This window comes from Sarcophilus harrisii, chromosome 3 (genome assembly GCF_902635505.1).
Source record: "Sarcophilus harrisii chromosome 3, mSarHar1.11, whole genome shotgun sequence".
Classification (NCBI taxonomy): Eukaryota; Metazoa; Chordata; class Mammalia; order Dasyuromorphia; family Dasyuridae; genus Sarcophilus; species Sarcophilus harrisii.
In genome coordinates this window covers 370,950,804-370,973,319 of record NC_045428.1, presented here as the reverse complement: position 1 = coordinate 370,973,319, position 22,516 = coordinate 370,950,804, and the positions used below count along the sequence as shown (strand labels likewise).

Genomic DNA, 22,516 nt, shown 5'->3' with positions numbered 1-22,516 from the left:
ATGGCATCAGACTATTGTTGAGAAATTAATTGTTGTTAATTAGAATGAACTTTTTATCAAAAACTTAAAATTCAGATAATGAAAAATCAAGAACATTCCCTTTAAATTTCAATTCTTGGGTAATATACACTTAAAGCTGAAAAAATGGAAAGAAAAACTCACAGTGTTTTCACTATAAATATTGTTTCCCATGATTAAGTTAAACAAAGTAAATGTGCACCCATTTAAAATATACTTATTAAATGTTTCAAAAGATGTTATTTCATTTTATACTATAAACAGGTGTCTAAATAAAGACTGAATGGAGTTGATTTGCTAGGACAGCACATGTTGGGGGGGTATTCCTTTTGGTTCTTCCCTTTCCCTGGGAATTTTCCTCAAGCATATCAATACAGCCAAACTTAATGCACAATCTATAGCTAAAATATATGATTTTCATGAGTTTTTCAGAAACATTAACAATAGCCCTCATGGCGATTACTGTGCTAGTGATAAGCCTCTCTAATAAGCTTTGTTGTTCAATTGTTTTTCAATTGTGCTCAACTCTGTGACCCATTTGAGGTTTTCTTGGTAAAGATACCATTTTGCCATTTCCTTCTCCAACTCATTTTACAGATGAGGAATTGAGACAAGCAGGGTTAAGTGACTTGCTCAGAGTCACACAACTAGTTAGTATTTGAAACTGGCTTTGAACTCATAAAGATGATTCTCCCTAACTCCAGACCTGGAATTCTCTCTACTGTGCCATCTAGCTGGTTTGTCCAGATAAAGCATTCTGATTTTCAGATGGCAAAAATGGGGCTTTCAACCTAATGGGGTTTGCCAGAATTTGTACCCTGCTGACTTGGACCTAGAAAATTTGTGTAAAATCACACCACACTAAGGTACAATGACAAGATATTATTAGAGGTACAAATCAAAAACTCAGCAGCTATATTAGTCAACTTGAGAAGAAAATATTTTCCTTACATAATGATGATTCCATTATCGACAGAAAAAGAATCTGAGGGCAAACCAGCAATGTTCCAAGCGCGGATTTTCACAGGTTCTCCTAATGAGCTTGTAAGAGAATAATCATCTGAGCAAGGAATGCCTCTTTCTCTGCATGACAATGTCCATTCATCAGTTTGGTTCTTTTAAGAACAAAACAAAGGGCAAAAAAAATTGGATATTAGAAAATTTATAGTTTTTATTTAACAACAGATATTTTTGGATTAAACATCTCAAAAATTAGAATTTTCTTATATTTTCAAATATAATAGTTTAGTTTTCATTATAATAAAGGCATAAAACAGAAATATATTCTATTCCTTTATAGGATTGAAGGACTTATGTGAAGCCAAAGCTACTTAATATGACAGTAGAACTTTGTGTGTACTAAGTAAAAATAATTATCAACCATTATTCTAAAACCCTTATCGCTTTATAAATGTAATTTGAATCATAAATATATTTCCTCATATATAATGTTTTTCAGAACTTAAGAAATATAGCTGTAATATAAGTACTAATTCGTTTTTCAATTTTGTCACTGAAAGAGGAAACAATTGCAAAAAAAAAGTTTTGCTTTGTTTTTTTTTTTTTTATTAGCCACAAATTAGTGAAACATATCTGGCTTTTCTGTTTATCATAGTTTTTTCCTCTGCTTTAAGATTTCTGAAGAGGAAGCTTAATGCCTTCTGAAGCATGGTATTTCATTTTATTGTTTTTGTTTAGTCATTTCAATCATGTCTGACACTTTGTAACCTCATTTTGGATTTTCTTAGCAAAGATACTAAAGTGGTTTGCCATTTCCTTCTTTGACTCATTTTATAGATGAGGAAACTGAGGCAAACTGGGTTAAGTGACTTGTTTAGTTTCATGCAGCTAGGAAGTGTCTAAGGGTAGATTTGAATTCAGGAAGTCTTTCTCACTCCAAACCTGATGCTCTATCCATTGGGTGACCTAGGTATCCTATACTAATTTTTTAGACAGCTCTTATTGTTAAGAAGCTTCTCCTTTAGAGCAAGTGGTTTATGAATACCTATATAGCTGGGTGGTTTGGTAGGGTAAAGTACTGGATATAAAAGATATAAAAGACCTAAATTCAAATCTGACTCGAGAGACTTAATAGCTCTGTGTCCTTGGGCAAGCCAGTTAACTTCTTTCCATCTTTGTTTTTTCATCTATAAAATAATAATAATAATAGCACCTACTTATATGCTGGTTGTGGAGATCAAATGTGATCTTTGTAAAGTACTTTGTAAAATCTTAATATACTTTGTAAATGCTAATTATTAACTTTTTAAAAAAAATTAATATCCTAATAACTATTTAAATATAATTGGCTTCAACAAACAGATAAGGATACAAAAAGAGGTAAGAATATCTGCCATAAGGGAAGTCTGACTGTCTTTTTGCAATTTCCACCTCTACTACAACTCCTGCTTTTGCCCTTTGAGGTCAGGAATACCTCTGAAAGTACTAAATCTCACATCCTTCTTTCTCCATGAACCCTTTCCATTCCCCTTCTTGCTAGAAGAGTCAGCATAGTATGTATAATATTATTGAATAAAGTTAAAAAAATCTTTCCTTCAAGTAATTTTTTTTCAATTATTTCAACCATCACATCATCATAATTTTTGAATTCTGGACTTATAATCAGGAAAGAAAAAGAGTTTAAATCCTGTCTCTTGCTAGCTGTGTAGCTAGAACCTTTCTGAATCTCTGATTTCTGAACAATATTTAAGATCAAAGATGGAAAAGACTTTGTGAGTTACATGTACATAATAATACTGAAATGTAATGATTATCAGAGAAAGATGAAGGAGTCAACTCAAGAGTCACCTTCTTCTACAGGGGCCTTTCCTAGTTTCTTCAGCTATTAGTGGTTTACATTCTGTCTAATTTATGCATATTTTGTATATTTGTATATGTTAGACAGAATACTTCATTAGAATATAAGCTCCTTGAGGACAGGCACTAATTTTTATGTGTTTGCATATTACTAGCTTGACACAATGCCTGGAATATAATAAAGCACAAAACAAGTGCTTATTGATTGATGGTTTGTTTTAGTTGTGTGTTGGATTGTGATTGCATGACTGGTAGCAAGAACAAATGACTAAAGGATTTCCAAGAGACTTCAGGAAGAAAATTGGGTGATGAAGTGCTATACTGATCAATAATGGATCTTATATATAGCATCAATAAAGAACAAGTACTGGTCAAGCCCTATTATTTTATGACCAGAGAATCCTAGAGCTAGAAAGGAACAATTTCTGCATTATTTATAGATCTAGATATTATCATTATTATAGGTTCAGATAAAACCACTATCAACACATGCTACATATTTGGAGAGTGTAAGCAATAGCAAATTTTTGAAATTTTTATATGAATTTTTTCAATCTCTGGAAGAAAATAATATCAGAAATACAATAATGACTAATATTACACAGTTACCCCATTAGGAATCCAAAAGTTTCTATAGCTATTCAAGTATGTTGGAGGAAGTATTTCCCTTGTTAGGATCCATTATGACCAAGATAGAGTCTTTAAAAGTAAACTATTTCAACACATGCCCAACTTGAAAGTTATCAAAAAGTCTCAAATTATATTTTACCATCCTCCAAGAAGACTCACAGCTTGAGTTTTTAGTCACAACTTAATTAACATGCTAGAAATACTGAGATCTGACCAGAAATCTCAGTGCAACCAACATGCGGCATTCCTAGTGCACTGTGTACACTTTATGTGGGATGATGCTTAGGAGTTTACATCAATTGCTGAAGGTTAGTTGAGAACCACATTTATCTATTAATTTATGCTTTGTAGTCTCAGAAAATGGAGAGGTAAAAATACGTGATCACTACCTTGGCTGAGAGATCAGGTAAGTTAAACCTTCTAATTAATCATTTCAGCTTAAAAGGAATAAAAAAAATCTCAAAAATGAAAAATCCTGATTCAAAGATTCTGATGATGAATAAAAGAGGAAGATTATTTTTGATAATATCTATTTTTTTCTCTTGGTCCATTCTGGCAATTTCATTGCTGCAAGAAATTGCTTTTTTAAACAAATTATCAACAGCTATTTTATTTTTAATAATTTTTTAATTAAAACTTCTTATTTTCAAAACATCTGCATGGATAAATTTTCAATACTGACCTCTGCAAAATCTTGTGTTCCAATTCCTGTCCCCCTTTCCCCACTGCCTCCCCTAGATAGTAAGTAATCTAATATATGTTAAACATGGTAAAAATACATGTTAAATCTAACATATGCATACATATTTATACAATTTCCTTGCTGCACAAGAAAAATCAGGTCAAAAAGAGAAAAAATGAGAAAGAAAATAAAATGCAAGCAAACAACAACAAAAGCAATGAAAATGCTTTGTTGTGATCCATATTCAATTCCCACAGTTCTCTTTCTGGGTATAGATGGCTCTCTTCATCACAAGATCATTAGAATTGGCCTCAATCATCTCATTGTTGAAAAGAACCATTTCCATCAGAATTGATCATTGTATAGTCTTGCTGTTGCCATGTACAATGATCTTCTTGTTCTGCTCCCTTCACTTAGCATCAGTTCATTTAAGTCTCTCCAGGCCTCTCTGAAATCAATTTCTTTTAATCGTTTCTTATAAAACTATAATATTCCATAATATTCATATACCATAATTTATTCAGCCGTTCTCCAATTGATGGGTATCCACTCAATTTCCAGTTTCTTGCTATGACAAAAAGGGCTGCCACAAACATTTTTGCACAGGTGAATCTCTTTCTCTCCTTTATTATCTCTTTGGGATATAAGCCCAGTAGAAATACTGCTGGATCAAAAGGGATGCACATTTTAATAGCCCTTTGGGCATAGTTCCAAATTGCTCTCCATAATGGTTGGATTAGTTCGCAACTCTACCAACATTGTATTAGTGTCCCCTCTTTTGCCATTATTTTCTCCTGTCACCTTAGCCAATCTGAGAGGTGTGTAGTGGTATCTCAGAGTTGTCTTAATTTGCATTTCTCTGATCAATAGTGATTTAGAGCACCTTCTAATATGACTAGAAATGGTTTCAATTTATTCATCTGAAAATTGTCTGTTCAAATCCTTTGACCATTTGTGAATTGGAGAATGGCTTAAATTCTTATAAATCTGAGTCAGTTCTCTATATATTTTAAAAATGAGGCCTTTATCAGAACTTTTGATTGTAAAAATGTTTTCCTAGTTTATTGCTTCCCTTCTAATCTTGTCTGCATTAGTTTTGTTTGTACAAAAACTTTAAAACTTAATAATCAAAGTTATCTATTTTGTGTTCTATAATGAATTCCAGTTCTTTTTCCCACAAATTCCTTCCTTCTCCACAGATCTGAGAGGTAAACTATCCTTTGCTCTTCTAATATCCTTATAGTATCACTCTTTATGTTTAGACCATGAACCTATTTTGACCTTATCGGGGTATATGGTGTTAGGTATGGGTCAATGCCTAGTTTCTGCCATACTAGTTTCCAATTTTCCCAGCAGTTTTTATCAAATAGTGAATTCTTATAATCACTAAATTACTATAGTATTGACTATTTTGTCCTGTGAACCTAATCTATTCCACTGATTAACTATCTTATTTCATAGCAAGTACCAAATGGTTTTTTTGACTGCTATTTTATAATGTAGGTTTTAGATCTAGCACATGTAGGTCACCTTCATTTGCATTTTTATTAATTCCTTTGAAATTCTTGACCTTTTGATTGATTTGATTGATATGACAATTTGATTGATATGACATGGAATGAATAGATTAATTTAGGTAGTATTGTCATTTTTATTATATTCGATTGGCCTACCTATGAGTACTTGATATTTTTCCAGTTGCTTAGATCTGACTTTTATTTGTGTGCAAAGTATTTTGTAGCTGTGTTTATATAATTCCTGACTTTGCCTTGGCAGTCAGACTCCAGTATTTTATTTTATTGACAGTTATTTTAAATGGAATTTCTCTTTGTATTTCTTGCTATTGGACTTGATTGGTAATATATAAAAATGTTTATGATTTATGTGGATTTTTTTGTATCCTGCAACTTTGCTAAAGTTGTGTATTGTTTCTAGTAGTTTTTAATTTATTTTCTAAGCATACTATCATATCATCTGCAAAGAGTAATAATTTGATTTCCTCATTACTTACTCTAATTCCTTTCTTTTTTTCTTCCTTTATTGCCAAAGCTAACATTTCTAATAAAATATTGAATAATAATGGTGATAGTGGACAATGATTCTAGTTTGTCCCCATTACATATGATGCTTGTTGATGGTTTTAAATAGATGCTACTGATCATTTTAAGAAAAACTCCATTTGTTCCTATACTCTCTCATGTTCTTAATAGGAATGGATGTTGGATTTTACCAAATACTTTTTCTGCATCTATTGAGATAATCATATGGTTTTTTGTTAGTTTGGTTATTGTCAATTATGTTAATAGTGCATAGTGTAATACAATTAATTGTGCTAATAATGCATTCATGGTATAAATTCCTCTTGGTCATGGAGTATTATCCTGGAGATGACTTTCTGTAATCTCTATGCTAATATCTTATTTAAGATTTTTGCATCATTATTCATTAGGGAAATTGGTTTATAATTTTCTTTCTCAGTTTTCACTCTATTAGTTTAAGTATCAACATTATACCTGTGTCGTAAAAGGAATTTGGTAAGACTCCTATTTTTTTCATGTTTGTATAGTATTGGAATTGTTTTTTAAATGTTTGGAAGAATTCACATATAAATCCATATGGCCCTGGAGATTTTTTTGTTAGGTAGCTGATTAATAGTTTATTCTATTTCTTTTTCTAAAATGAGACTAAGTTATTTATTTCCTCTTCTGTTAATCTGGACAATCTATATTTTTGTAGGTATTCCTCTATTTCACTTAAGATGATCAAATTTATTGACATATAGTTGGGCAAAATAACTCCTAATTATTGTTCTAAATTTTCTTTATTGGTGGAAAGTTCTCCCTTTTCATTTTTGAAACTAACAATTTAATTTTCTTTCCTTTTTCTAATCAAATTAACTAGTTAAAAGGCTTATTTAGTTTGTTGATTTTTCATAAAATCAATTCAGTATTATTTATTAATCAATAGTTTTCTTACTTTAAATTTTATTAATCTCCCTTTTTATTTTCAGAATTTCAAATTTGGTATTTAATTGGGGGACTTTAATTTGTTCTTTTTTCTAGCTTTTTTTTTTTGTTGCAAGCCCAATTAATTGATCTTTTCTTTCTCTATTTTATGCAAATAAGCATCTAGAGATTAAAATTTCCCCTTATAAATTCTTTGGTGCTGCAGAAAATTCCTAATGAGAAAACTTTCTCTACCAATGAAGAGTAGGCAGATTGGCCCTTGCATACAAAGCATCTGAGGCACTGAGAAGTTAGATGACTTTCCCAGGTCTGAGGTCCAGTAGGAATCAGATTTCTCAGGGCTTTCTGACTCCAGTGTTGTCTCTTCATTATGACAGGCTACCTCAGTAATAGTACAAAAGAAATGAACCAGAATGGGAAGTGAGGCTTGGAAAATGATTGATGTATGAACAGTCAAAAAAAAAAAAAAAAAAAAAAAAGAATGGGGAGTGAACAGCAAGGAATTTGGCATTTGTTTTGTGGTGTGGTTTTTTTTTTTAATGTGAAAATCCATTTATTTAGTCAAGCAATTGGCAGAGACATACCCTATTATTTTTAGACTTTAAGGCTCTATAGCACTACAAAGGAGCTGTCAGGACTCTATCAAGACTGGGGGCTACTTGTCAATGATTTTAGAAGGCTAAAGAATTCACGGTATGTATAGAACTTTTATTGCATCCAATTAGGAAAGCCAGACCAATTAATAAGTTGCATTTTGGATGTAAAGTAGATATTTTTGCAGTTACATAGACATATTCAAAGAATGAATACGTGATCACTAGGACAATATAGTGAAATGAATAGATCTGGAGTCTTATTGATGTTAATGTCCTCTTCAACAATGTAAATCATAACCCAACTGTGGCTGTTCATCCTGCATGACTCATGTTCATGTCCCAGTCCACCACGGGGGTTTAATCAACATGCTGAGGGCCTTTCTTTTCTCTTGACATGATGACAATACCAGTGGAGCACAGGAGCTCATATGACAAAACATACATGTCCTTTGATGCTATCCTTTATTGTGGTTCTTTTTATAATCCCTTACTTATGTTACAGCTTGCTCAGAACCATGTGCCTTTCCATTGCACTCAATTCCATATCTGATTTTATTTCTTTAGAGACGCTATCTCTTTCAGTCAGTTATATACGAGTAAAGATGAAGGAATACATGTTTGGAAAGCCTGTCCACTTCCTATTAATACACTCATCAAAGATGTCTTCCTTACACATTTAGATTAAAATAATGTTTTTATACATAAAGAAAAGCATGAACATACATCAGTAACTGCTGATGTGTTCTTGGTTACCTTTTTAAAAAAATTAATAAGATCTGATATATTTTTCAAGCCTTTTGTATCTCCTCTTCCCTCACATACCTTGTAAACTGGTCCTTCAGTAGTCCTCATAATTGGTCTCCAGCAGGGATCTGCTCTTTACATTTTTAAAACTTGGCCCCAATTGAGCTGTTTTTCTAAATTTCTTTATTGCTTTTCCTACTTCATCTGTAAGCACTATGATAATAGGATCTAAGGGTGATGATTCTACCATCTTTGGTGGTAAAAAGGGGTTGTTATTAAAAGTTTTGTCCATCTCTTCCAACTTTAATGCTTTTAGTCCTTCTGGGTTCATCCTTAAATGACATTAGGATGACTTTGTTTAATGTGGTCTCTCAATAAACTTTCTTTAAATTTAGGTTTTACCAGCTGCTTCTCTTCTGTGTTAAGACATTATACAATTTATAATCTTCACTACTCATCTGGAAGATTCTAGCAATGAGTTTATATTCTAAACCAGTTTTGTGCTTGGTTACCATATTTTACTCACTGGCAAGTAAAGTCAAATGTCTCCTGACGCACTTTTTAAGTTCTTTTGTGTTAGAATTCTTACAAGATGCTAAGTCAGTGGAATTGAGGAGACAATGGTTAAATCTAATTTAGCATTGATTTAATCCTACAACAAATAATGGTTTCCTAGTGATGTAATGATTGGAATACACTCAGTGTGCAGCATATAAGCAAGAAGCTCTTAGGACCAAAGAGCACTCTGGGAGATTGAGAAGCCAGGATTCATTTGGGCAGAATGAAGGAAGACAGAGAAGTGGTGGCAGGCTGTCCTGTTGAGAACACTGAAAACAAGATCTGGAAGGCTAAAGGATTTGGACTTTTAACAGCTGGCTGCATTTGGGAGTATTACTCAGAATTGAAAGGAAGGCTGCTTCCAGAAGCTCCCCAAGAAACCTGCTCCCAGAGAAAACATTATATTTTATAGAAGAAAACATTACATTTGCAGAAGCCCACTCTCGGAGGCAGAATCAGATTCATTCCAACTTCGACCTTTGTGTTGGCTGGTGACATTTAGAAGAAGAGCAGCAAGAAGCTGGAAAAGGCAAAGGACTAGCAACAGGAGCTCTTGGAACCAAGGAGAGAGATAGGTCTCTAAGAAAGTTAACTGGGTTATGTTGGAAGAGACAATAAAGGACTAGACTTTAACTTCTGGCTACATTTGGGATTATTATTGAACTGAACTGAAACTAAGGCTGCCCCCAGAATCTCCCCAAGAAACCTGCTCTCAGAGAACATTATATTTTAGAAAAGAACATTACACTTTTGCTCTTACCATGGCTATCAATTTACATTGGCTGAACCTCTGCATGAAATTGTTATCAGATTTTTATCAATAACTTGTTCAAATATATCAGGTTGGAGTTGTTTTAACTGATTATCATATCTTTTTTTTTATTCTTATCGTTTCTTTTAGCTTTGTATTAATTTTGACCTTTGTTCTAACAAGTTGATAGTCTATTTGTACAGAGACATTGAGTTCAGGAATGACTCCTATACATCAGTAATAAGTTATTTTCTATATGTTAAGATATAATAAATTTTCCTTTTTTCTATGATGTTATTTGATATTATTATTGAACATAATGTCAAATTTCCCTTATTTTTTCTTTAAAGAAAGAATTTTTGATGTGTAGGTGTGAGAACTTTGTATTGTTGTTCATTCATTTTTGAAGAGAATCAGTGACATTATGGCATGATGTCTTGACTTGAAAGTGAATTGGAGTTAAGTGACACAGTCTTTTGACTCATTCCTTATTCTTGATCCATGTTTTCCAGTATTAGTGTTCCAACCTTTACACTGAAGTCAGTGAATGCTGAAATTAAATGATTTTATCTTTTCTCTATTTTCTTTCTTTCTTTCTTTCTTTCTTTCTTTCTTTCTTTCTTTCTTTCTTTCTTTCTTTCTTTCTTTCTTTCTTTCTTTCTTTTTCTACCTCTTTATCCTAAGCAAGAGATTATTGATGAATAAGCAGAAACTATTTTCAAGGTAGACTTTTTAAAAATACTTACCATGAATATTGCAAAACAATAGGAAAAAACTATCTCATTAAATGGTCTTGTTTCCTTTGGCTACACCATAAAACCAACTCTGTCATCTCCTTTATTTGTCCTTTAAAAGGGAACTTGAGAGCCATCCTCCTATTTAGATGCAATATATTTCTATCTTATAGTTTCAATTACAGTGAAAATAACAAGAAGTGATCCAATTCAGTTTTCCAGTTGAATATTCAACTATTGGTCACTTCGCAAAGATCACCTATTTAGAATTAGCCCAAGATTTCATCACCAAGTGGCCAGTTTACTAGTGATGAGTGTCTCTATATTTAGCTAAGCTGGTCCTCAGACACAAAACTCACTGTTTTCAGATTCATTCCTTTCCAGGATGGTGGAACTTGCTAGTGTATGTGTTCTGCTAGCATAATCTTTGAAGGTTACTATGCCACACTAAATAATCAAGACTTTGAAAAGAAAATTATAGCAAACATTTTTCTCATGATTTAAAAATGTTTGTGCTTAACCCAAAGTGCCTGATATGCTGAAGACCTACTTTACTACAGAATTAAGCTCAGTAATTTAAGTTGTGTACAAGTCAAAAGGATGAGCACAGAGCACTTGTTATAGGGATTGTTATATTAAATATTAAAATATATTAAAATATCAGGAATAGTTATTTTTCAGCTAAAATTACTAGGCTTTTAAAAAAAGTCAACACCTACATATAGTATCCTAAGGACTACCAGATTGTGGCATTTGTGATTTGGTAGGCAGAACTTTTTAATATAAAAACATGTTTTCTAGGATTATAAAGGGAAAATCAGCAGATGGTTTTACAATTTATAAAGATAATTTATTTTAGGTTACTTTGGAAGCTGAGGAAGAGAAAAATAAAGTAATACTGCTATTTTATATCTTCAATACTTCAGTGGATCTGACATCATCAATGTAGATATTCCTTCTCTTGGTGCAGGATGAGCTTCTACTACTGTCTATACATTTACCTATTCATTCATTCACTGATTTATTTAAACCTGAGTTGTGATTTCAAATACAAAAATAACTCTTAGTGAAGAAACTCCTTCTACCAAAGCAGACAGGCAGGTGATGTACAACCTGAACCTTTGGAATTTGAACCCAGGTTGTACTAGCTAAGAAACCAGACCTCCCTCCATGATAATAACAGCTATTATTTATATGGTGCTTAGAGTGTGTCAGGCACTGTGCTTTAATCTTAAATCATTATCAAGCTATTATTCTTTCATATTTAATATTCTATATAATCTTGAATAGGTGGATAACTAATACTTTTTTGCATATGAGTAATAAATAACATAAAGTAATCCTATTTGTAGACTCACTGAAAGTATATTGGAATTAATTACATAAGCAAAACAGGAAGATGGTGTGATATGTATTTTATCCTATTTCTATAGTTTTAATTTCTCTCATCATTTCTCTATTTAAAAAAAAACTTTGCATTCTGCATAATTTAAAATTATTTGGCATAATAATTGCCATGAAAAATATTACTTATTTTTTATATTTCAGTAATATGAATTAGTGATTGTGGATACTAGATCTCTCTAGAGGGACACTTTGGTGCTAGAACAGTTTATTGAATTTCTCAAGGATATTTTGAAGTTTATATCTATTTGTAGTATTGGGAAGGAGTTGGTTTATGTAATGAGAATAACAAGCTTCTGGAATATAATTATAGCTATTTAACATATCTTTCTAGGAATTTAGGAAAGGCTACATTTTTAAACTTATAATAATATGTAATACAGTTTCCTTTATTTTATCACATAATCTGCATCAATCAATAAGTTTTGGCTCCCTAACCTTTCTATAATTTATAATGGCAGTGACCTTATCCTGAATTTCTATCAAAAATTTGTGTTTCCAAAAAAAAAATCTACATGACTTACACATTTGTTGAACATTTTTTTGTTGACATAGTGTTTGAACTGATGAGTATGCAATGTGTACTTTATAAGTATCTGTAAATAATGTACTAATTTATTTTTCTCCCTGTTTTGGCTTATAATTACAGATAAAATCTTTAACTGACTTATACACTACATTATGAATAAGGAATCTTCCCATGAAATATTGGATCTTAAATGCTTCCTGGGTTCTATTCAGAAATAAATTTTAGTTATATTCAACAAATTTAATGGAGTAATTCTGAGTTTATCCTTCACTATTACTATATGAAATGAGGTATTTTTTTCAAAAGTATTTCTACTTTTAGCCTGCTGATCATGTGCACTAAGGATATTTATTAATTTTCTTTTTCAAGTCCTCTTCCTTTTGATGAGGAAGCATTAGTTTTTCTTTAGTTAACTTGGAGTGATAATCCTTATGTTTAATTAACACTGTATGGATTTTTGTTTAGATACCATTGTATAAATTGATGCCAAAATATATATTGATAGTGGAATTATATAAATATTAATGATCAAAATGAATTCTTCCCATTAAATTTTGACTTTGGGTTTTTTTAAAACATAAAATGTTATGCTAGATAATTTTTCTCCTTGACAGAAAAATATTTGATTTTTTTCTTGACTTGACTATTCATAAGTATCACCTTCATCCAATAGTTCAGTTTGATCTCTGGATTCAAGCTTAAAGCTTTCAGTTTCTAAGCATACATGACTAGTCTTATGTTAATTCCCACAAACTCAAAGAGGTATTAATGAGTTTTTCTATGGAGGTATTTAGCTTGATATTATAATGTGATTCATGTCATGATATAACTTTCTATTATACCAAAAGCCATATTCTATTCTTCTTAGAAGTGATGACAATGGGTTGAAGAATAGCAGAATCATGGTAGATTTAAATTGTTTTCCTAGAAAATGTATTGTTTTATACTAACTGTTCTTGACCTCATTGAGTTCAGAATGTGTTTTAAACAGAAAACTGTTTTCCATGCAGACATCAAATATTCTAGCATTCTTTAATGTTTAGATTCATTTTATTATTTGCAGTATGTGATAAAGCCTAGAATGCAGAACTGAGTCAAAAGTTTTGACATAATCAATAAAGAATGTGTAAGTGTTACATCCCTTTACTCTTTGGTTAACATAAGATCATGACTTGTTCAGTAATAACTACAGAAAGTTAAATTGCTCTTCAAATCTCTGGAGAAATTTTGGCACACCATTTTTGCTTTTCAGTCAATTTTTTTAAAGCATTTATATATATTTGAGCAACATAAGTATTACTTTACATAAGTACATAAACATGCACTTTATATGATCAGTCTTTGAAGGATTCACTACAGTTCTCATCTTTAAAAAAAAAAAACAATTCTTTTTTAAAAACACACCTCACAAATGTGTTGTCTTTTGTTAAGAAATTTGAGATAAAGTTTGCATCCAAGAGGAATCTTGGTAAAATGCTTCACTAATAATTCACACACCACTGTGAAGTGTTTGAAACAATATTTATCAGATCCACTGCTTCTGTTTTTTTTTCCAGAGAAAGCAGAGATTCATGCCTCTTCCTTGAGTTACTGTCATTTCACTGATGATATACAAAGCTCATTTTCCTTTGTTCCAACTTAGATTTTTTTTGTTATGCTGAATTTCTTTCAACAATTTAAATCACCTGAAATATTCTACGTTCTTCTCTTTTGAAGACTTCTCTTCTAGTTCTTTTGTTTCTCAAGTTTTTTGTAGTATTTTTTATTGATATTGAATTGTTTACTTAATCTTTAAGCTTTTACTTTCAATTGTTGATTAAGAGTTATCAAGGATTTCAGATATATTTTTGTTTTCTGGATTTCATTATGCATTTTGCTTTTTTGATTGTCTTCAATTGAGTAATATGATTAAGATTTTTGTATGTACCAGCTGAATTTTGATTCAATCTTTCAATGTCTTTTCACAGGTCTTTAATACTGAGAAAGGCTATAACATATGATAAGGAGATTCTGAAATTTTTTATACTGTCAAATATAGGAACATGAACTTATTCATCATAGTTAAAGAAGATAATATTTAAAAATTATTTTGTTTGTTCTGCTCTGTTATTTGGATTTCCACCATCAAACTCAAAAGGGCTTTTAGAAATTCCATATCCTCTTCAAAATAATTTGAGAGATTAGAATTATTTTTGCCATTCTTTCATTATTCACTACCAATTCTATACTTTTTGTTAAGTATAGATTTTTCAAATTCTTTAGGTTTTACAGTTTTCTTCTTCAGAATAAAAGTAACGCCTCTATTACTATTATCACTTCATCTCTTCTGGATTTAAGAATGTAGTCATTTACTAGGATTGCCCTGCATTGATTTACACAGAAAATTATAATGATGATTTTAAGCCATTCCATATCTTCTCATCCTGAGAATTTGTCATGTTCTGTCATATATCCTTTACAGAGGAATTGCCCAATGTTCTGGAAGTCTCCCTCTAGGTCTCTCTACATTTTGCTACATTTTACATCTGTGTAACACCTTTCCACTCCCCAGTCTCCATCCTCTTGCCCCATCCCTATATGGTGGGGGCGAAAAATGTTCTTTAAATACTGTGTAAAATGTGAAACAAACAAAACTTCATGTGAACAGCATATGCTTGGTCTTGACCTGACAACTCTTTACTTACTACTAAAAAGAATGGACCATGGGAAAGAGTTTTGCATTTTGTAACAAGGAAAGGAAACATCTATGTATGGTTGTTTCTCTTCATCTTATATTTCATTTTAACCTCAAAGTTCAAACATTCCATGTATTGGCAAACTTGTGACAACTTTATTGGTACACAATTATATATCGGATTGCTGGGAGTATGAGGGGATGCTATTAGCACATATTTATCATTAAATAAAACACCAATATAAATAACAGTTTTATAAATTGACAGTTTTCCTTGAAAACTGCTTATATTTTCAAATATCTATACTACACAGTTACCTGTCGATAACTTGATGTAAAGGCTCCCAGGTAAGCTACAACTCCTGATGAAATGAGCATATTGCCAGTTAAATTAATATACAAATGCCCCAAGTCCAAAGCACTTAGACTCCATCTAGTTTTCTCTCCTCCAAGGCCTCCAATCAATTGCTCAGCTCTCTCTAGTTTTTTGCTGCACAAGTCAACCTTAAAAAATAAAATAATCTCTTCTTAGTGTCCAGAAATAGACTGAGTTAAAATTGACAAAAGTTTGTATTTACATGTTAAATTATTCATGCTAAAATATTCACATAATAATTTGGCTTTTCTGATTAGGAGAAAAACTATTTGACAATACGTTTTTAAATCATAGAATGACAAAATCTTTAGAACTAGGAGGGACTTGAGAGATATTTGTATTAAATTGTGATACCATGTAAATGTAAACACAGATAAGTCCATAACACATATACAAATATATGACATTACTGAATATGAAAAATATCAATGCTGAAGGAAGTGATCAATAACTCAAAATAAATGAAATGTCAAGTTATACACAGGTATTGATTTTATATAAAGATTTTCAAATTTTCAAAAGCTTCTAAGAACATTACAATAATCAATAAACATAATTTCCATATACCCAGCAGATCAGAAAAAGAAAGCTAGTCAGTAAGCTACAATCTAATGAGTTTTTATTTAAGTATATATCAAATTTTGTATAATAGTATTAGCATTAACCTCCTTAAACCTTATATTCATTTTTAAAATATTACTTTTGGAAGTCGTGAATTTGATTAACTTGTTTAGGTATTTATGATTAGCAAAACATATTAATTTTCACTTTAGTCAATAAGAAAAAGCATACTACATGTCAAGATGACAAGCTGATCACTGTGGTGGAATTAGGTGAATTCTATTTCAAATCACAGAATGGCAATATTCCAGGAAAGGTATTTGAAGTTGTTTTAATGTGATTTTTAAAAAGACAACATGAATATACATAGGAAGAAGATAATGTCAAGAGAATTTTGTGCTAGGGATTTTAACTAAATTATTTTGGAAGGGAAAAAGAATGTCCAGGTTTTTTTTTTAATGGTTTCCTACAACAAAAGAGCCAAAATTGAGGGCTGACATATATCTTCATTCAAAGATCCTCTAATTCATTTGTTTATTTATTTATTTTATTAAAGTCTTTTATTTTCAAAACATATTCATGGATAATTTTTCAACATTAAACCCTTGCAAAACCTTGTGTTCCAATCCCCCCCTTCCCTTCAATCCCTCCTCTAAATGGCAAGTAATTCAATATTACTCAATATCAACATGGTAAAAATATATGTAAAATCCAATATATGCATATAGATTTATATAATTATCTTGCTGCACAAGAAAAATCAAATCAAAAAGGAAAAAAAAGAAAGAAAATAAAATGCAAGCAAACAACAAAAAGAGTGATAATACTATGTTGTGATCCACACTCAGTTCTCACAGTTCTTTTTCTGGATGTAGTTGGCTCTCTTCACAAGAGCATTGGAACTGGCCTGACTCATAAAGATGCTCTAATTTAAAAGATAATATTTTAAAAACTCAAACCAATATTTCCAAAACCAAGTTCATTAAGGGAAAATATCTCAGATAGAAAACTTGTACTACCAAAAAAACAAGCTATGTATATGACAGATGTAATACAATATATCATTATTCAAGAAATTATTGCAATCTTTATTACAGTGTCTCCATCCTGTTCTGAATAGACCAGTATAACCTACTACATCTAGTTTCTAGGGCTGCTGCTGAACTACTGGGAAATAGCCAGTCAGGGAATGCTATGTACCCAGTATGCATAAAAGAAGAGACATTTTCTTCCTACATAAATCCTCACAAGCACAAATTTCTCATTCTACAATTTTAATATCTGTTCACCTAGGCTTATTATTAGGAACTGATTGTAATGATCATAGAAATCCCAGAGTTGGAAGATTTTCCCAGGGTGATAGAACTAATTAATGGCAGGACTAGAGCCACGAGTCAGATATCCTTATTTCCACTCCAGTGTGCTTTTCTATTACATGATGTCATTTCAATTTGCTTAGTTACCTAACATTCTTAGCACATGGTGTGTATGATGACAACATATTCTACTCCTCTCCACTGCAAAACCCAGAAGAACCACTCTAGACTAGGAGAACTTGCCCTGAGCCAAGGGAGTATATGTCCACTTGTTCTTTGCCTTCACCAATGGGAAAAGTGAGCCTGGAAGAAGCAGAGTATGGAGCTTTGTGCAACTGTTGATAGACTGAAAACATGAGGAGCTCTAAGGGGACATCTGTGACAAAACCAAGATTGAGAAAGAGTTATTGCTGTCATAGGCAGCTAAATTCCAGCAGAATATAAATCAAGAGCTAGGGCAAGCTATAGCTGCAGGACTATTGGAGTAGCATAAGGAGCCTCTTTGAAGACCTTTCTACCTAAACATTCCCAGATCCTTGTCTCTACTTTCCACCAATATTCCTTAATATCCTAATGAAGCAGTAAATATAATAAATACAAAAGGGGATCAATGACAATGGTGTTAGTTCTTACTTTTTTGATAATCTCTTCTAATCCCCTCAATGGCTTGTATGTAAATGATAAATATTTCTTGATATAATTTAATTTTGATGACATATTTAGCCAGTGTCTATGGGAATATTTTTCTATTTTCTTTCTAGAATATAATCAAAACTTGGCAAATATTTTTCCTGATGATATAAAAATAAATTATCTTCAACTACAGAACTGACAATTAACAGGTATTGTATATATTCAAAAGGTGAATGATTTCCCCAAAATTCAAAATTTGGCCACAAGAATGAACATATAGACCCCCATACTGGCCTAAATAGTCAATGTTTCCTTCCCAAATTCTGAATGTAGGCCACAGTTAGGTTTTATGCAAACCAATATGGTTGAGGAAGTAGAGAGAGAAGGGATATGTGGCATACATTTGGGCCATTATGCAATGATTATACAATTGAAAATTATCCATAGCTATAACATACCTGATTTTCTAGGTCGGCCTTTTTTTGTTTGTTTAATTCAAGTGTTTCTTGAAGTTTGGCTAATTTATCCTGAACTTCTTTAAGTGCTGCTTGTTTCTTTCTAAGACCATCCATGGCAATTTTAAGTTCACCTTCAGCCTGGGCCAGCTTGATCTTTTTGGGGGCTACAACTTTTGCCACTCTAAAAAAAGCAACATAAGTAATTGGAATATGTATCTAACATTTTGTAATGAATCTTTATACTTAAATATGCACTTCTAGTTTCCTTAGTACTAACTATAATAGAATTGATTTTTCTAATATGATATCAAACATCAATGAAAAATTTATGAAAAGAAAATCACCAAATTATAAAACATCTAAAAAGTATTAAGCTAAGCATAGCAGGTATTTTCAAACTTACTTGTTCTCATGTTTCAAAATAAAATGTCAAACTATTTCTATAACTGACTTATCACCAAAGTATTCAATTTAATGTTCTATATATGTTAGTATACAAAATAAGAATGAAAGAGGAATGTGCTTACTATTCCAACTATATTATTACCATGTATGTGGTCAGTTTATCAGTTGATTAAAGAAGGAATGGTGCTGATAAAGCCAATGTCATGGCTTTGCCCAATTGTGTTTTCTCTTTTACATTCACGGACTTCATCATTAGCCTCAGTCTACCATATTACAGTCTACATATATTACAAATATAAGTTGTCAGTCAAATGAGGCAGTGGGTAAGATAATGGGCTGGACCATACCCAATTTCTCAGCAATATTTTAACCAAATTTTATATGCATAGTAAATTAGGAAAGCCACTTTACAAGCTAAGGATAGAATGTGACATATTTTATCTTATTGTCAAAATAATTTTCACAAATGTTCATCAAATCATGGGATGATTTTTTTAAGCTGGAAGAAATCTTAGAGACAAGCAATCTAGTCCAACTGTCTCATTTTTCTTATGAGTTGGCCAAAGTGAAGAGCGGTGGAGGAGAAACAGTGAAAAACAAATCTGTTATTACATTCAACCCTCAGATTCATTATTTGGGGGTATATTGTAAAATTATACCAAAAAATTTACAATTAGCATGTAACAAGTTATTAAGTTGTTACATTCCTGACCCCTCACCTATTATGCATTTTTTTAATGGAAGTAACCAATGAACCTGAGTAAAGCAGTGGGTAAAAAAAAAAATAACTATTGGATGGAATTATATTGATCAACATAAATAAACACAGATATATATCTTCAAATTACCACATGCAACAGGCTAAACAGGTTTATGGCCAAAAAACCAGTTCTTATTGAAATAGCAATAAAGAGGAGGAAGGAAGAAGTTCTCTATAAGAGATTAGAGTAAGAAAAAAATTAAAACTCAGAGATATCTGAAACCTCAAAGAGAAAGAAGAAATTCAATAAATATTTTCTTAGAAAGGCCTATCCTTTGATAATGAAATTTATACTTTTGCTTTTCTGGAGAAATGATTTTAAGAATTCTTGCTATATTTTGTGATATGTTTCTCAACATAGTGACTAAAATTATTTTTACATATTTTCTGTATGTGCTACACTATTTATGGTTTATATGTAAAAACTTGTTCTCTTTTAAAATTTAAGATCACAAGATATTAAGCACAGAAGACATTCCAATGAGCCTAAAATATTTACAATCTTTAACATCTTAATCAATCTGAAAGAAAAAAAAGACCTAGAAATAACATGACAATAAATTTTCATATTAGAACTTACTTATCATAGGAATCCATTGCTATAACCCATTTGCATAAACCTTCTGCTGCCGTAGAAGCATTTCTAATCTTTTCTGGAACAAAGTCAGGATTTGGCAGATAATTTTTCCTAATGATATTCATATATGCTGGAGGTATGTTGTCCTTATCGTATTCATGAAGTGACTGCAGAAATCTAATGTCACCAAGAAGTCTTTTAGCTGGACCCCAGAAGTCCTCTATTTTTTTCCCTGAGCCTGATGGATCAGGAATTTTATCTGCTTTGATCCCTTTCAAGATACATATAGCTTCCATAACAATCTTGACACCAGCAGGTGGACTCTTCATGGATTTTACCACTGTAATATCCTTTAAACAAAATATTCCAATTAGTACCAAAGAAATAGTTTGATTAAAAACTACCTACAACTTTGTTCTTATTTTCAGATTATACAAAAACAGAAACTGTGCTTCTCCTATAATCTAAAATAAAAGTTGATTTTAAATTGCCTACCTACTTTTTTTTTAAAATAACATCTTTAATTAAAGTTTTTGCAAAGGCAAAATATTAAACTTAAAATAGGTCTTAGTACATCAAAATACTAAGTTCTCTAATTGTATTCCAAGCATGGCCTTTGAAACATAATATCCTGTATATCACAGAAGAGCAACCTTGATCTGTAATTGTACAGAATGACTTTTACAAACATAATAAATATATTTACCCCCATACACATAATAGTATGTACAACAGCAGTTGACAATTGTAGCTCAGAACAGCAAAAAAAGGATATGAGAACCTCCCCCTACCAAAAAATATTATAGTTCATTGGTACACCTTGATACACATTGGAATATAGGTGTAAATAACCCAAAATAGTTTCTCCCATAAAAAGTTCCTTTTGTTCCTCATAATAAGCATAGCCAAAATTATTTTTTAAAAGTCACAGCAGATGTCCAAAAGTAAATGAGAGCAAAATTATTTTAAAATGAATGTAAATTTAAATATCATTTCCCCGGCATAATAATGGAATAAGAATCAAAACTGTGTGTATGCATGTGTGTGAATCCTTTATTTAACTGTTGAATTTGGAAATCTGAAAAATATTAATTTGATACCGGTACAGGAGCTATAAGGGGCTTCGGAGAAAAAAAATTAAAATGCCGATGAAAGTGTCTTATTAACAACTAACATTATACAACAATTTTAAACAATAACAAAAAATTCAGCGTGAAATCAATCTGCAAATAAAGGAACATTTTTCAAATGGGAGGGAATTACAAAATTTTTAAAAAGGGAACTCTTATGGGAATCTACTTGACTGTTTTCCTGTAGTGGGATTACGAATATTCCCCCTATGGAAGTAGTTTATGGTGACATTATTGCTATTGGGTATTCATGAAATACTTTCAACAGAGGGAAATCCACATCCCTCAACACCCCCCTCCCCCAAAAAAAAGGCCAAAAAAAAAGAGAGAAAGAAAAAGCCCAACCCTTGATTTTTCATTTTACACTCTAGCAAAGGAAAACATGTATACATCATGTTTTCATGTTGTTTTCTAAGAACATTGTATATTAGAACTATGCTTCTCAAAAAACACTGAAATTTATCAAATATCTTTGAAATCATGATGTATTACTCAGAGGACTATGTCAATACGGCCCATGATGCAAGGGACAACATGGATGTAACATTAGGATGAAATTTAATTACTTAGCAATAACAAAAATTGAACATTAAAAATATAACAGTCCAATATAAAGTTCCTTATATGTCTATTCCCCTCAATAGCAGACATTTTACTTATTTGATTTTAGAAATTAATTGCACATTAAGAGTTTTTAAAGATACATTTGGAACTCCGCAAAAATTAAACGTGCTCTCAGGAATTCAAGTGGCCTGGCTTATTCAAATGACCACCAACAAAGACTCTGTATACTGAATGCCTACCTACTTTTAAATTCTATCTTCCCTTATCCACTTGGTTTGCAAATGGATTACTCTAGATAACCTATTTCTTCACTAAACATATTTCTCAGTAATTAAATGTGAGGCTAGGAATATGAATTTCTTATTCATAGTGTTAGCCTACAAATAAGTCAAGACCACTAAGATAGAGTGTTACACAAAAAGATTTATCTGTAAGTTTTAAGTCCTGATCCAAATTCCTACTTATCCATCTGTACAACTCTTTATATATATTGATTTTTTTAAATCAACAGATCAATTTGAAAATTTTTGCAAGTTATCAGAAATATGTAGATATAAACTGATGTAATTATTTTTTTTTAAATTAAGGACTTGTTACTATTTTAATAACAAACTAATGAGTATCAGGCATCAT

At 31.4% G+C, this 22,516-nt stretch overlaps 1 protein-coding gene across 1 annotated transcript in view; it reads right to left on the bottom strand.

The window, feature by feature from the left end:
• Positions 1-22,516, bottom strand: part of DNAH7 (dynein axonemal heavy chain 7) — a 280,267-nt gene that overhangs the window by 77,500 nt on the left and 180,251 nt on the right. The window contains exons 43-46 of the mRNA XM_031960292.1: positions 20,193-20,539; positions 18,448-18,628; positions 15,422-15,607; positions 970-1,133 (exon numbers count right to left, since the gene is read on the bottom strand). Of these exons, the coding sequence (XP_031816152.1) occupies positions 970-1,133; positions 15,422-15,607; positions 18,448-18,628; positions 20,193-20,539 (878 nt within the window). The remainder of the gene's footprint in view (positions 1-969; positions 1,134-15,421; positions 15,608-18,447; positions 18,629-20,192; positions 20,540-22,516) is intronic.